This window comes from Sus scrofa, chromosome 5 (assembly GCF_054392235.1).
Source record: "Sus scrofa isolate SSC_HxYL_T2T_F1_AM1 chromosome 5, Sscrofa_HxYL_maternal_Yorkshire_Landrace_v2.0, whole genome shotgun sequence".
NCBI classification, from domain to species: Eukaryota; Metazoa; Chordata; class Mammalia; order Artiodactyla; family Suidae; genus Sus; species Sus scrofa.
Window position 1 is genome coordinate 57,721,436 of NC_139387.1, and position 13,525 is coordinate 57,734,960.

Consider the following 13,525-nt stretch of genomic DNA (forward strand, 5'->3'; position numbering starts at 1 on the left):
CACACACACACACACACACGCACGCACGCACGCACTCCTATTTTCATTATGGAGAACTGATCTTCATGATAAACATTATCTGAAGGTAGAAATCATATCTTATCTTTCTATCTAGATCCACCACCTATTACATTACCTAAAAGTTAGAAAAGAGCTTAATAAACATTAGTTGAATGGATAGCCCCTGCCTAGACTGTCAGATGCTATGTCCGAAAGTATATTTATTCATCTGTTCCCAGCCTCGAGCACAGTGAAAACACATAGTGGTTAGAATAATGAATTTTCAAATTAGCTAAAACGGAATTTGCTCACAAGTTATATAATATTCTACATTCTCATTTCGACTGAACTTTCAAAAGTAAAATTTTACAAAACTTTTTAACACTATATTATACAACCAGAGAATCAGGAATTGAAAGAATCACTTCAGATATACAAAGAGTTATATACTAACATTGAAAAGTTTTGTTTTTCAACAAAAGGAAACCTACAAAATTAGGCTAAAGTGACAAGATTTATGGATACAAGCAGTTAGAACCCAATTTTATTGTTACAACCAATTTTTATTTACAGAATATAAATCTCTTCAAAAAGATACATTCCTTCATTTAATCAATGGTAAAAGGCCTTATTAAACAGAAATAAAGCCTAAACATCACTTACATTTAAACAGAAATACAGATTCATTAAAAGTTTATGAACATATAGCAAAAATGTATTTTTTAAGCAGTTACTTGAAACGAGGTTATTAATTTTTTTCACTGGCAACCCCATTTTAACCACAGAACAAATTTTATTTAAATTAACAGTAGTGAAAATGTAAAAATTAAATTTTAAACATGAAAATATGCAACAAAAGACAGGAAGTATCTTCATTACCAAACAAATTAACAAGTTCTTAGACACTCAGATACTTTCTGAGGCATATCAAAACACCTACATCAAACGCATTCATTTGAGAGGTATCAATACATTTTCAGTGCTGAGACTATCTGTAGCACTTACAGTATATACAGAGCAGCATTAAACTACTATGGTTCACATTTGATAAACACAAATTTAACCTTTATGCCACAATTTCCCAATTCAACATACAGCTAATGCAATGACAATTATTCATTTTGTTTTTCCTTTCTTAAACTGATATGGACATCATCATTTAAGAATACAGAATAATGCCAGGTCTTCTTTCTTAAAATAATGGTACATTTTAAAATTCAAATATTTCATATCATGGGAATGTCATCCAGCTACACAAAGGCTGCTAACTACTGTAGAGTTTAAAAGCTTCCTCTTTGCAGATTTCACCAATTTATAGTTACCTTAGTAAACATAAGTAACGGGAAACTTCTTCAGGTTATTGAACAATAAAAATTTCAGTGTGTCACTACATAATTTAAGTAGCGGCACACCACAACCATGCAAATACTCGCATTTCCTCCACTGCTTTTGAGGTGTGTGTGTAGGGGGGTCTTTTCCAGTTTACAGGAGCTAGTTTACATGGATACCATCAGGAGTCAATCTATCTCAAAGTTCCTTTGAGTTTTGAAATTTAATTAGTGGAACAATTCAAATCAGTCAGGCTTTTCTAACCCATCACTCATTCAAATATAACAGGTAACGTTTCCAATTTGTATAAACACCTTATAAGTATTTTGTTAAAATGATTAATGGTGTTTATTCCATCAATGGTATTTATACTCTTAGGGATTAAGAGTATTTTTCAGAGTAATTTTTTCATAACTAGAAAAGCCATAGGATACATAATGAACACATATTTTAACTTGCTGTTTGATAACATCAGTAGCACAGTAAGTGCATTAAGTATAGTAAAGAAGAGAAAGAGATTTCAGGACAGAAACCTACTGAAAACTTGAATTCTGAATGCCTCAAACTCAAAAGGGTATTTTCTGTTAAGTATTATCATTCTTTTTTCTATTCGAATAATTGAAATTGGTCAAATTATGACCCAGAAAGGAAAATTTTAGTGTAAAAACTGTTCAGAAAAGTCTATTATGTAATACATCTTATTTCAGTTTTCAAGTATTCAAGTGATGCAAACCAAGCATTTTCTTTTATAGCAATACATCTACAAACTAAGCTTCAAAGATGGGGAAAATTCATTTAAAATAACTGTTACACTTTTCTGTCTCAAGACCTAACACTGTAATCACACAAGTGGTATGTAACAGAAAAAAAGTTGGTTCCATATAACTGTCTTTCTTAAAAAAAAAAACAAAAACAGATCGCCTTAATATGTAACTAAGTTTCCAAAGACATTCTAAACCCTAATGAACTATGGAAGCAAAATCAATTTTGAAATAAAGATAAAGCTGCTTTACCACATACTTATAATAATTCATTTTCCTTTGTGCATAATAATCACTAATGTTCGCCTTTTGCGTAAAGTAGTGCAAGTTGGTGCCAATAACAAAACTCTGCTCCTAACATAAAGCATTGTTAACTTTGTCTATCAACTGAATGACTGACTAATATTAAAGGCTTAAGTCTGTATCACTTTGGAATGAAGTATAAAATGCTTATTAACAGCAATTTAAAGCAGAAAATCAAACTAATAGTTTTCTCATTTATACTATGAAGGAATTCAATACAGAAGGCTTTACGCAACATAAAACAGAAATATCCATACAATTGTAAAGGTGGAGGTTTATAACTTCTGAGTGTGTGTGTGTGGGGGGGAATTTTTCTTTAAATCTGAATACTTTTACAACATATTTATGAAATTAAAATATACATTTTTAGTTTAGCAAAAATGGAATTAGCAGTCATTAAAAGATTACTTCTGTCTTTTCTTTTACAACCTCATAATGAACAGCTTTATACTTAGAGAAGCCAAGGAGACATGCTTTAAGTTGAACTAGGAGCTATCATTTATCATCTCTCCTGTAATATGATACTTAAAATTCACATTGAGATATATAAAAATTCAAAGTTTTTTATAGAAAAAGGTCAACTACCTTGAAAATAGGAAAGGATAATACTTCAGTTTGCAATCATGAAACCTTAATTTGCTTTAGCTCAGAATCATGACTCAAAGAATGGTGTTCTAACACTATATTAATTTGCTGCTTGCAGGAATCTAACCTCCAAAAACTAATGACCAACAAAGAGTGAAAAAAGTCATATTAGGCACTGAGAGGCTAAATAAATAAGTACTGACATTAACAAAGATTGATGAACCCTATTTCTAGTTCTTCTTGTTATCCCACCATGCAGCCAGATCTGTTGGCTATTTCCAGTCTAAAACCAAAGAGCTGGATCATTCCCTTACAGAAAAAATGTCTACAAAAGGGAAGAAACTGCAAAACAATACACAATCTCATATGCAAGATACAATTCACACTAATTTACAAATTTTTATTTACACTGTTTTATATACATTCCAGGCAGACCTAGTTGATGAGTTTTGTGCTCATATTGATTTCAAATGATCATGTGAACAGTTAATTTACTACCACATCTCTTTAATTCCCAGAAAAGTGGTGGTAGCATGGGGTTTTAGGAGGGATAAAAAAACAATTACTGGTCAGGTAAGATTACACAAGTATGCAAGGAATAAAGAAGAAAAAAATGTGGAATTTGCTTGTTAAAGCATCCAGGCCACTATGGTCTATTGACTAACAATGGGTAGACATGAATGCCACTTCTCTAACAACCATTTTCACATTTACAAAATGAGCTTACTACCAGTTGAGTTATTAGGTAAGGCATTCAAGTTTCTCAGCTTAACATAAAAAGGCAAAAGACATCTCAGCAAGCCACAGGGCAATTTTTAGAGAGATGTTTTCCCTTAAGAATCTCTTAAATAGTCAATAAAAGGCAAGCAATTTCAAATCCTGTCATTAGGCTGAAGCATGATCCCAAAAACCTGTACCAGAAGTGGGAGCATCATAATATCCAAAATCTAGCCTAAGAGTAGGGGAAATATCTTAAATATCTTATTTTGTTGCCAAGATCCATTACACCCAGGGCTAAAGTGAGAGCCTTTACTCCCCTGTACATTTACTTCTATGTGAATCTCTCTGAACTGCTTACAATAGTATCACAGCAGGCAGCTATGCACAATCTACCAGCAATGGCTCAGTGAATCTCTATTCAAAATAGTTTGAAGAATATGGAGTAGGGTAGAAAAATGATCTTCTCTCCTTCCAGTTCTCCAAAGATATATACTGTTGCACTTAAAGAATTGGAAAGCGAAAATAAAAATCAAGGGTATTACATATTCCTAGTTGTTCTAAGAAAATGTTCCAACAACAGATGAAAATTCCACCAAAAACAGTTTTTCAAGTCCACTCTAAAGTTAAATAAAAAGCTATTGTTTAATTGGTTCCTTTCATTTAATTAGGCAAAATTCTACTGATCCTATAGTAATATGGTTTATAAAAAGAGAAGTGAACATTTGTAACACTGGGGAGGTAGAAAACAAATCTTAGTTATAGATACAGATTTTAAGACTCTATTCATGTAACTAGAATTTACCATTTAAAATGGCCTGTATTTCTATTTACTTTACTAGCTTTAAACATCTTGAGACAATCCAAGTATTTTAAAGCACTTATCTGAGAGTATAAGTCATTTGGAATAATACATCAGATTCCCCAGAAGATTTCTCAGAGGATAAATGTGTAGTTGCATATTCTGAATATGCAGATCCAATAAGCCAACTTTGTACATGGGCACTTATGTGACCAAAGTGCAAAGCTTGTCAGACTAACTTTCTAAGTAACGTTAACCATGACTGCTCAACCCACACAGCAGTCTTCAAAACTTGAAGTCTGCTTTATCTATTCCAAAGATCTAAGTTCCTTCCAAATAATAACTGTCATCCTCTTACTTCCAAACAAACAAAAAATCAAAAGAAATCAAAACAAAAGCCCTCCTACCATGCATATTTTTGCTTAATTCACATTGTTGTATCAGGTTTAAATGTACAAGATTGATGTTATAAATGTTCCTTATTTAACTCTTTTAACCACCTCAACTTATTTCTCTGAAGAAGAAATTTCAGATTATTTCATTATCAAGAAATTATCTGCTATCATTCTAAAGACATGGAACCAAACTAAAATATAAAACCAAAATGTAACGCATGAATCTGGAGTGGTAAAAAAGAATTAACCTAAATACATTTTCTGTTGCCAAGTATGATAAGCTTCTATTTTTGTCTTAAAAATTAGCAATTGTTCTACTAGCTACTATGTAATAACAGACAAGACATCTTAACAAGTAAAACAAAACTTTTGGTGAGAAACTATTTGATATAGTAAAATGTTAAAAGCAAACTGTAACTTAAAATGACTATATATATGAAAACATTATTTAATGCAGATTTTGGTAACATAAAATCATCATATATCTATTCCAGGATTATATAGTAAATATCAATATTTATACTGCCAGACTATGCAGGAAGAGGGGAATGTAGTTCTAAGATATGTTCCCCCTCAAAAAAAAAAAAAAAGTTTTCCAATACTTCAAAAAGATGTACCACTAGCACAGACCATGAATTTATTTCACTCTCCTAAACAGATATTTTTCTATGAATATTCTAAGTTATCTAAACCAATGTCTGGCATTACAAGAGTAAATGATTCATTTTACTTAGTGTGTCAAAATAAAAGGGTTACACTAAACATCCAAAATGTTTACTAAAATTAATCTTATTAAAGTAAAACTTTAAAAAAAATTTCTCTGGAAAATTTTCATTGCTTACACTCAACAAACAGATGAAATGGATAAGCGCAATCACAGAATCATGTTAAATTTATAATAAATAATTTACATACAACATAGATTAAATTATCAAAGAATTAAACTGATATCTTTATACCTTTTTGCTGATTTAACAAACTGCTAACCCACCATATACTGAGAGCAGTAGGTATATTTCTTGACATCAGTCAGACTATTTAAAAAATAAACTAGTTGTTTAGAGGCATAATTTGTGAAGCAAGATAACCAAATTAAAAGAATTTCAACAAATATTGGCTTTTTGGAATTTCTTAAAAGATTCACACATATTGTTCAGCCACTTGAGAATAATTAAATGTCTTCTTTACTCAGGCACTTTTAATGCAGTAACCTCAGGCTTCATTTTAAAGTATTGGTTAAAACGAACAATTGCATACCTAGTGAGAAAAGAGAGTAACAAAAGAATTAGAGCTAAAAATCTCAATCCTTCCTTTATTTCCACTCACCTTTCTAAGCTGATTTTTTTTTTAAGTTTTCGAAGGACACATTTTTAGTATATTGCACCACCTACTGGACACTTTTCTAATACTGACAGCATCCGACAAATCACACCAGATTTTCTTGCACCCCAGTTATTAAATATATGCAATCTTTGTAACATTTGACTGAAAATAGTAACTGCAATATCCCCCATGAGTTCTTAATGCTAACACAAAAAAGCAGAGACACATATAATGCATACAGTAAAATTAAGCTTACCCAAGGAAATCAAAGTCAATAGTGGAGTATTTGGCTTGAATCAAAGCCCACAATCCCCAAAAGAAATGAGAAGCCTAAAATGAAGGGAAGAAAAATCAAGAATTATGATAACGCATTTCTTTGTAAAATAAATATCAAACTGTAAATTTCTCCCTTTTTTATCAATTTCATGCACTTTTTTTTTTTTGCTTTTTAGGGCTGCACCTGAAGCATATGGAAGGTCCTAGGCTAGGGATCAAATGAGAGCTGTACCTGCTGGCCACAGCCACAGCTACAGCCACAGCCACATGGGATCCAAGCTGCATCTACGACCTACACCACAGCTCACGGCAATGACACATCCTTAACCCACTGAGCAAGCGCAGGGATCGAACCCGCAACCTCATGGTTTCTAGTCAGATTTGTTTCCACTGTGCCACAACGGGAACTCCCTAAAAACAATATTTATTGACCCAACAATTCTGCATAATCAACCACAATACAAAGTTAAACAACTTGACAGATATCAGAGAAAAGTGAGTCAAGACTTAAAGAGTAAACAGATGATATGTAATTTGGAGTTGTACAATGATACTGTGTGTGCTTTATAATCTATGATCAGTTAAACATAATATTTTAAGATTCTGATAACAGTAATAAGACTCCACTTCCCAAGAAATACTCTAACTAGAAATACTATTAACTAGGAAAAGAATTACTGTGTGGCTGTGAGCAACTTAACTAACCTCACCGTACCTTGTTTCTCTCATCTGTAAAATGCAGGTGTGATTAATTTGCAATAAGAAATATATATTTGGTCTTCATCCACTCTTCCTGGCTCATAACAGCTCCCCAAATCCTTGGACTTTCCTAAGTATATGAGCAACTGGAAGCATCTTTTGTTACAATATTTGGCCTTTTGTTATTGGTTCCTGAAATAGTTCCAGAGCCATAAAAGTGAAAGGAATGTCTTATTACTAATAACCCCTTTCAATCACATGTTAATGAGGTATCTTTTGGAAAGCCCTTAAGCACAAGGGCTGGTTTGCCAGAGGAACCAACCACATGACTAGAGCATTGGAACTTTCAGCCCTACCAACTCCAGGCCTCCAGGGAGGGAAGAGGGACTGAAGACTGAGTTCAACCAATGACCAGTGATTTAGTCAATCTTGGCTATGTAATGAAACAGCCTTTAAAACCTAAAAGGAAGGGGTCTGGAGAACTAATTGTGAACCAGGACCTATACATGCTAGGAGGATGGTGCACCCTATATCCACAGGAACAGAAGTTCCTGTACCCAGGACACTTCTGGACCCTACCCTACTATACCTCTTCATCTAGCTGAATCCTTGTAATATCATTTATAATAAACTTGTAAACATATGTAAACATTTCCCTGAATTCTGTGAGTCACTTTAGCAAATTAATAGGCCCCAAGGAGGGAGTCGTGGAAACCTATTTATAGCCAAGGGAAAGCACAGGTAACATCCTAGATTTGCAAGTGGTTCTAAAGGGGTGATGGGGCAGTCTGGTGGGACTGAACACTAAACCTGGGATCTGACTTTTTGACTCTGTTAACATTTGCAATGATGGTTCAAAAGCAATACTGGGTAAAGCTCCTGATACCTTATCATCATCAAAGTAGTAGCACCAAACTGTATTAGAATAGTAGTCTTCATTGCCACACACTCACAGTACAAATCTAGTCTCACTAAAGAATGGCCTTTATGAAGTTATTAAAATGACTGTGCACTCTCCACCCTTGAGTACATGATATCCTAATATTCTGTGGGATGATATAGGAAGTACACATAAAGCACATCTGCTGCACCCCCAAAGCATGAAGGCTGTCTCAAGGAAAAATACATATGACTTGAGTTGTGAGCTAAATTTGAACATTTTTAATGGAACATTATTTTTACTTGAGAGAAATGACATATGAACTAGAGTTATTAGACTTGAATATTTGGCAGACATTTCTCATTTATAAAAAAGAGAACCTGTCATTTCAATGAAAATAACTGACAACATTTGTTGCCAATGATAGACTTTGACTATTCTACCTAAAATTAGAACTTTGGAAATTTGTACTCAAATCTGTGAGCTCACCAGCTTCTCAATAAAGTATTCAGAACTTTTCTGGTGATATCGATGTGATTTTTAATATAATATTTGTATAATATAATATAAAATATTATATTTTTATATCATATAATGTGGTGAATTGACTTTTAGAAGATCTATACAACTCAATAAATCCTTATTTTCCAAATAACTAACGAATGACATTAAAATTACAAAATCACACATTGGTAATAGAGCCATTCAAAGTGCAAGATGAACTAATGGAGTTTAATGTGATTCAGTTAACTGATGTGTTCAGACTGAACATTACAACTAACCTTTAAGAAGCTATCACTTGTTGAGTTTGGGTGAAACATCAATTCTCTGAAAAGGCAAAATACTCCTCTTTTCCAACATGTATAGGTGAAACAGGATTTTATTCATACTTCAACCAAAACAATACATTGTAAGAAATGAAATGCAGAAATGAGAATCCAGCTTTTATTAAGCCAGACAGTACAAAGATTTGCAAAAAAAATGAAATTATGTCTTTCTTCTCACTAAAGTATTTTTTGTTTTGGAAAATAGCTATTTTTCATTTTTAAAATGTTTATGTCAACATGAACTTTTAAAAATACATATCTAATAAATATTTGAATTTATTTTAATTTCCAATATGGCAAATATTGATAATTAAACCATATAAATAAAATCTCACAGGAGTCTTCAAAAAAATTCAGTGTAAAAGAGGGTCGTGAGACCAAAAAGCTTGAGAATCACTAATCTAAATCACCTCAGCATATTCTAAATGACATAAAAATCATCTGCAAATGGTATCATAATCTCTTCCTAATAAGTTGGTTTTGTAAAAAAAAAAAGACTAAAATTAGGGGACATTTTATACCTAAAAAGAACATCAAACCAGCTCTCTTCACCACTTCCAAGCAGTGTTGGCAACTGTATTTCTCAGTTTTTATTCATATAGTAATATAAAATAACTAAATGATTCTATACTAGAGAAGCATTATACATAAAAGGTCACTACTTAAAAGGTAGGTAACACCTTTTATAGGGTGAAAAGAGACAAGTTTATTTCTAACATTAGACTCCTAAATGGATGAAAAGGAAAGTAAGAAAGGAGCCCATTCATTTACATTCTCCAAAATGGCAAAGAGAGAATACTAAAGTACAAATAATATTATCATCTATGATTTTGTGATTTACTAATACTACTTTTCTCAGATTTGAAAGTTACAGATATGTAAGTTTATTTTTAATTCCTAGTCTACCCACATCTGTTTGCAAAGAAAAAAATTAAAGCTTTATTTGGTGAGCAAATAACTAAAATGAATCCTCAAACTTTTTCTGAAAAAATATAACTTTAATATTTTACTTAAGAGTACCTGTACCTGAAGTGTGTCAACAATCTGTCTAAAAACTCCTCAAAGCTTAAACAACCCATGTATACTCTCTTTGGTTTTATAAAGTAAATACTTACTTTTATTTAACATCTCGATATTAATTTACTAAAATGAGGTCTTTTAATATTTAGAAGTCTGAGCATGCCATGAACAATAAACCTTCTTTCCCCTCTTATCAAAATAACTTCACTACATATATGCTGCCTTTATGACAAGTAATCAAGGAATGAGCTGTTTCAGAAAAGGAAACAGTATTTAAAATACAACCACAAGGAACAAGAGGAACTTGCCAGAAGATACAGGGAAAAGGGCATTTTAGGGAGAAAGGAATAATCTACACAAAGGCATACATGCTTAAAATCTTGGGAGTATGCAGAAAACAGATGACTGTGCTAAGAGGGGAAATGGGAGGTGGGAAATAAGACCGAATTTATAGATACTATAATTTGGATTTCATTCTGTAGGTCATAAATTAGATTCTAGCTACTGAAAGGTCACTTTAAAAATATACAGTACCAAAAATTCCCTTGTGGCTCAGTGGGTTAAGGATACAGAGTTGCTGTGGCTATAGCGCCGACTGCAACTACCAGCGCAGGTTTGATCCCTGGCCTGGGAATTTCCACATGCCACGAGTGTGGTCAAAAAATAAAATAAAATAAAATGAATTAACATGAATTAGCATGAATTAACAGGTACATAAAAAACATGGAGGTAGGCCTTCCCATCATGGCTCAGTGGAAACGAATCTGACTAGCATCCACGAGGACTCAGGTTCGATCCCTGGCCTCATTCACTGGGTTAATGATCCAGTGTTGATGTGAGCTCTGGTATAGGTCACAGACGTGGCTCAGATCTGGCATTGCGTGGCTATGGCATAGGCCGGTGGCTACAGCTCTGATTCGACTTCTAGCCTGGGAACCTCCACATGCCGTGGATATGGCCCTAAAAAGACCAAAAAAAAAAAAAAAACCAAAAACCAAAAACCCCAAAAACACCTGGAGATAAAGAGCCCAGTAAAGACTAACATAATGGGAGATTAAGGCCTTAATCAAAAGTCATGCATGCAATCGAGGAAAAAGGGTTGGAATGGACAGAATTATGGAAGCAAAAAAAAAAAAAAAAAAAAAAAAGAACTTGGACATAGTAAAAATGTGAGATTAACACATCAAAGAAAATTCCTTCTTTCCTGGTTTCAGAATACAGCAACACAATGGATAACAGCATTTTAATTAAGTCAATATAGTAATAATGATCCCATTAGGGTGCAGAAAATAATAGGATAGACGACAGGGTGCAGAAAATAAAACTCAAGTTCGGACACACTGTGGTCAAATATGAATGGGACCCTGGATAGACAGAGTCAGTACTGATCTGGAGCTTGACAGTGGGAAGAAACTCAACTTGGGATCATTAACAGAAAGGGCAATAAAAGCCATAGAACTAGATCACCCAATAAAAGAATATATAAAGGGAAAGGGCAAGAGTAGGGGAGAGCCCCAAATCCAAACACTAAGAAACACTGACATTTAAAGGGACTGGAGGAAGAGGAAGAAAAAAGGGAGCTACATCACCTAAAATCATGCTTAAACAGAATAAACAGAGGAGTTCTCGTTGTGGCTCAGTGGTAACGAACCCAACTAGGATCCATGAGGATATGGGTTCAATCCCTAGCCTCAATCAGTGGATTAAAGATCCAGGGTTACCATGAGTTGTGGTACAGGTCTCAGACGCAGCTCCGATCTTGCATTGCAATGGTTGTGATGCAGGCTGCCGGCTTCTCCTCCAATTTGACCCTTAGCCTGAGAACCTCCATATGCCATGGATGTGGCCCTAAAAAAAACCAGAATAAGCAGAAACAGCAGGCGTTCTAAGATCAAGGGGAGAACATGTCATTGATTCAACCAACAGTTCTACTCAAAATAGACATCAGAAAAGCAGGTAAAGAAGTCACATTTCAGCACACCCTCTTATTTAAGTTGTATTCTGAACGGCTCTGGGGAAATGCTGCTTTTAAGACTAAGGAAAGAATACACCTTTGAGCAAATATTCCCCATGTCAATTGCAGATAATAATATTAGAACTAAAAAGTAGTAGCCAAAGTAACTTCAACCCACTATTCAACTATCAAAACACCTTAGCTAAAAGCTCATTCTAACAGCATCATGTCATTCTCAAAACATAATTTAAATAAACTAATTTTTTTAAAAAATGCATTTACAGTAAACAGATATGAAAATAATAAAGGATTAAAATATCAAAGATGTGGGAAATAATAGCTCATCAAAAGAAGGTCAAGACAACAAAATACTAGTAGTTATAAAAACATTACTTCTATTGATTCTTCCAATCTGCTTTTATCATTAAGATGTGAAGATTAGGGAGTTCCCATTGTGGCTCAGCAGTAACGAACCCAACTAGTATCCATGAGGACACAGGTTCAATCCCTGGCCTTGTTCAGTGGGTTAAGGATTCAGCATTGCCATGAGCTGTGGTATAGGTCACAGATGCGGCTCGGATCCCGCATTACTGCGACCGTGGCATAGGCTGGCAGCTGCAGCTCCAATTCAAGCCCTAGCCTGAGAACTTCCATATGCCTGGGGTGCAGCCTTAAAAAAAAAAAAAAAAAAAGTGATGATTTGCTATATTGTGGAAAAGTCTCATTTCCCATAAATCTGTCCTTGATTATATTTTTAATAATATAAAGGAAGAAAATTAGATATAATATAAAAAGCTGCTTCACACATTAATCTAAACTAGAATACATTCATTAAACAAAGAATTTTACTGAGGAGTTCCCGTCGTGGCGCAGTGGTTAACGAATCCGACTAGGAACCATGAGGTTGCGGGTTCGATCCCTGGCCTTGCTCAGTGGGTTAACAATCTGGCGTTGCCGTGAGCTGTGGTGTAGGTTGCAGACGCGGCTCGGATCCCGCGTTGCTGTGGCTCTGGTGTAGGCCGGTGGCTACACTCCGATTCGACCCCTAGCCTGGGAACCTCCATATGCCGTAGGAGCGGCCCAAGAAATAGCAAAAAGACAAAAAAAAAAAAAAAAAGAATTTTACTGAGCACTCCATGTGGCTAGGTATTGCTGTTCTAGAGGTTGGGGATACAGTAGTGAATGAAACAAAATCTTTGTCTTCAAAAGCATTACAATAGGGCAATTGTAAGCAATCTCATCTCGTCATGATTGTAAACAAATGGCAAGTTTACAAAAATTAAAATGGGAAATTGTTTTATAAAATGATGAAAAAAAAATTTAAGTTTTTAACATTAAGAACCTTTCATTAACTGTTAAAACTTACCAATGCAAACTGATTGACTTGAATGAAGAGTATTTCTACTTCCTTTTCAGTAACTTCGGTCCCAAAGCCCTTGTATTCTTTGTAGGCTTCAAGGTAAGAACGCAGCCACTGGCCCTGTAGTTCTCTACTTGGATAAAGACTATAGTCTACATCACTCACACCTAAAGCAGAAAAAGTACACAGAGATTTTTAAAAACACATTACACATTTTCTGCATACTTTAATAATCACTACCATCTACACATTTTTTCAGATATTAAATAATTCTATTTTGGGCTAAAATGCTAG

At 34.0% G+C, this 13,525-nt stretch overlaps 1 protein-coding gene across 2 annotated transcripts in view; it reads right to left on the reverse strand.

Moving 5' to 3' along the window:
• Nucleotides 1-542: 542 nt before the first annotated feature.
• ETNK1 (ethanolamine kinase 1) overlaps nucleotides 543-13,525 on the reverse strand; it is a 55,818-nt gene continuing 42,835 nt past the window's right edge. For both annotated transcript variants that reach the window (XR_014803728.1, XM_021092211.2), the window contains exons 6-8: nucleotides 13,238-13,398; nucleotides 6,472-6,545; nucleotides 543-6,149 (exon numbers count right to left, since the gene is read on the reverse strand). Coding sequence is in view for 1 of the 2 variants with exons in the window: in XM_021092211.2 (XP_020947870.1) it covers nucleotides 6,077-6,149; nucleotides 6,472-6,545; nucleotides 13,238-13,398 (308 nt within the window). In the remaining variant the exon portion in view is untranslated. The remainder of the gene's footprint in view (nucleotides 6,150-6,471; nucleotides 6,546-13,237; nucleotides 13,399-13,525) is intronic.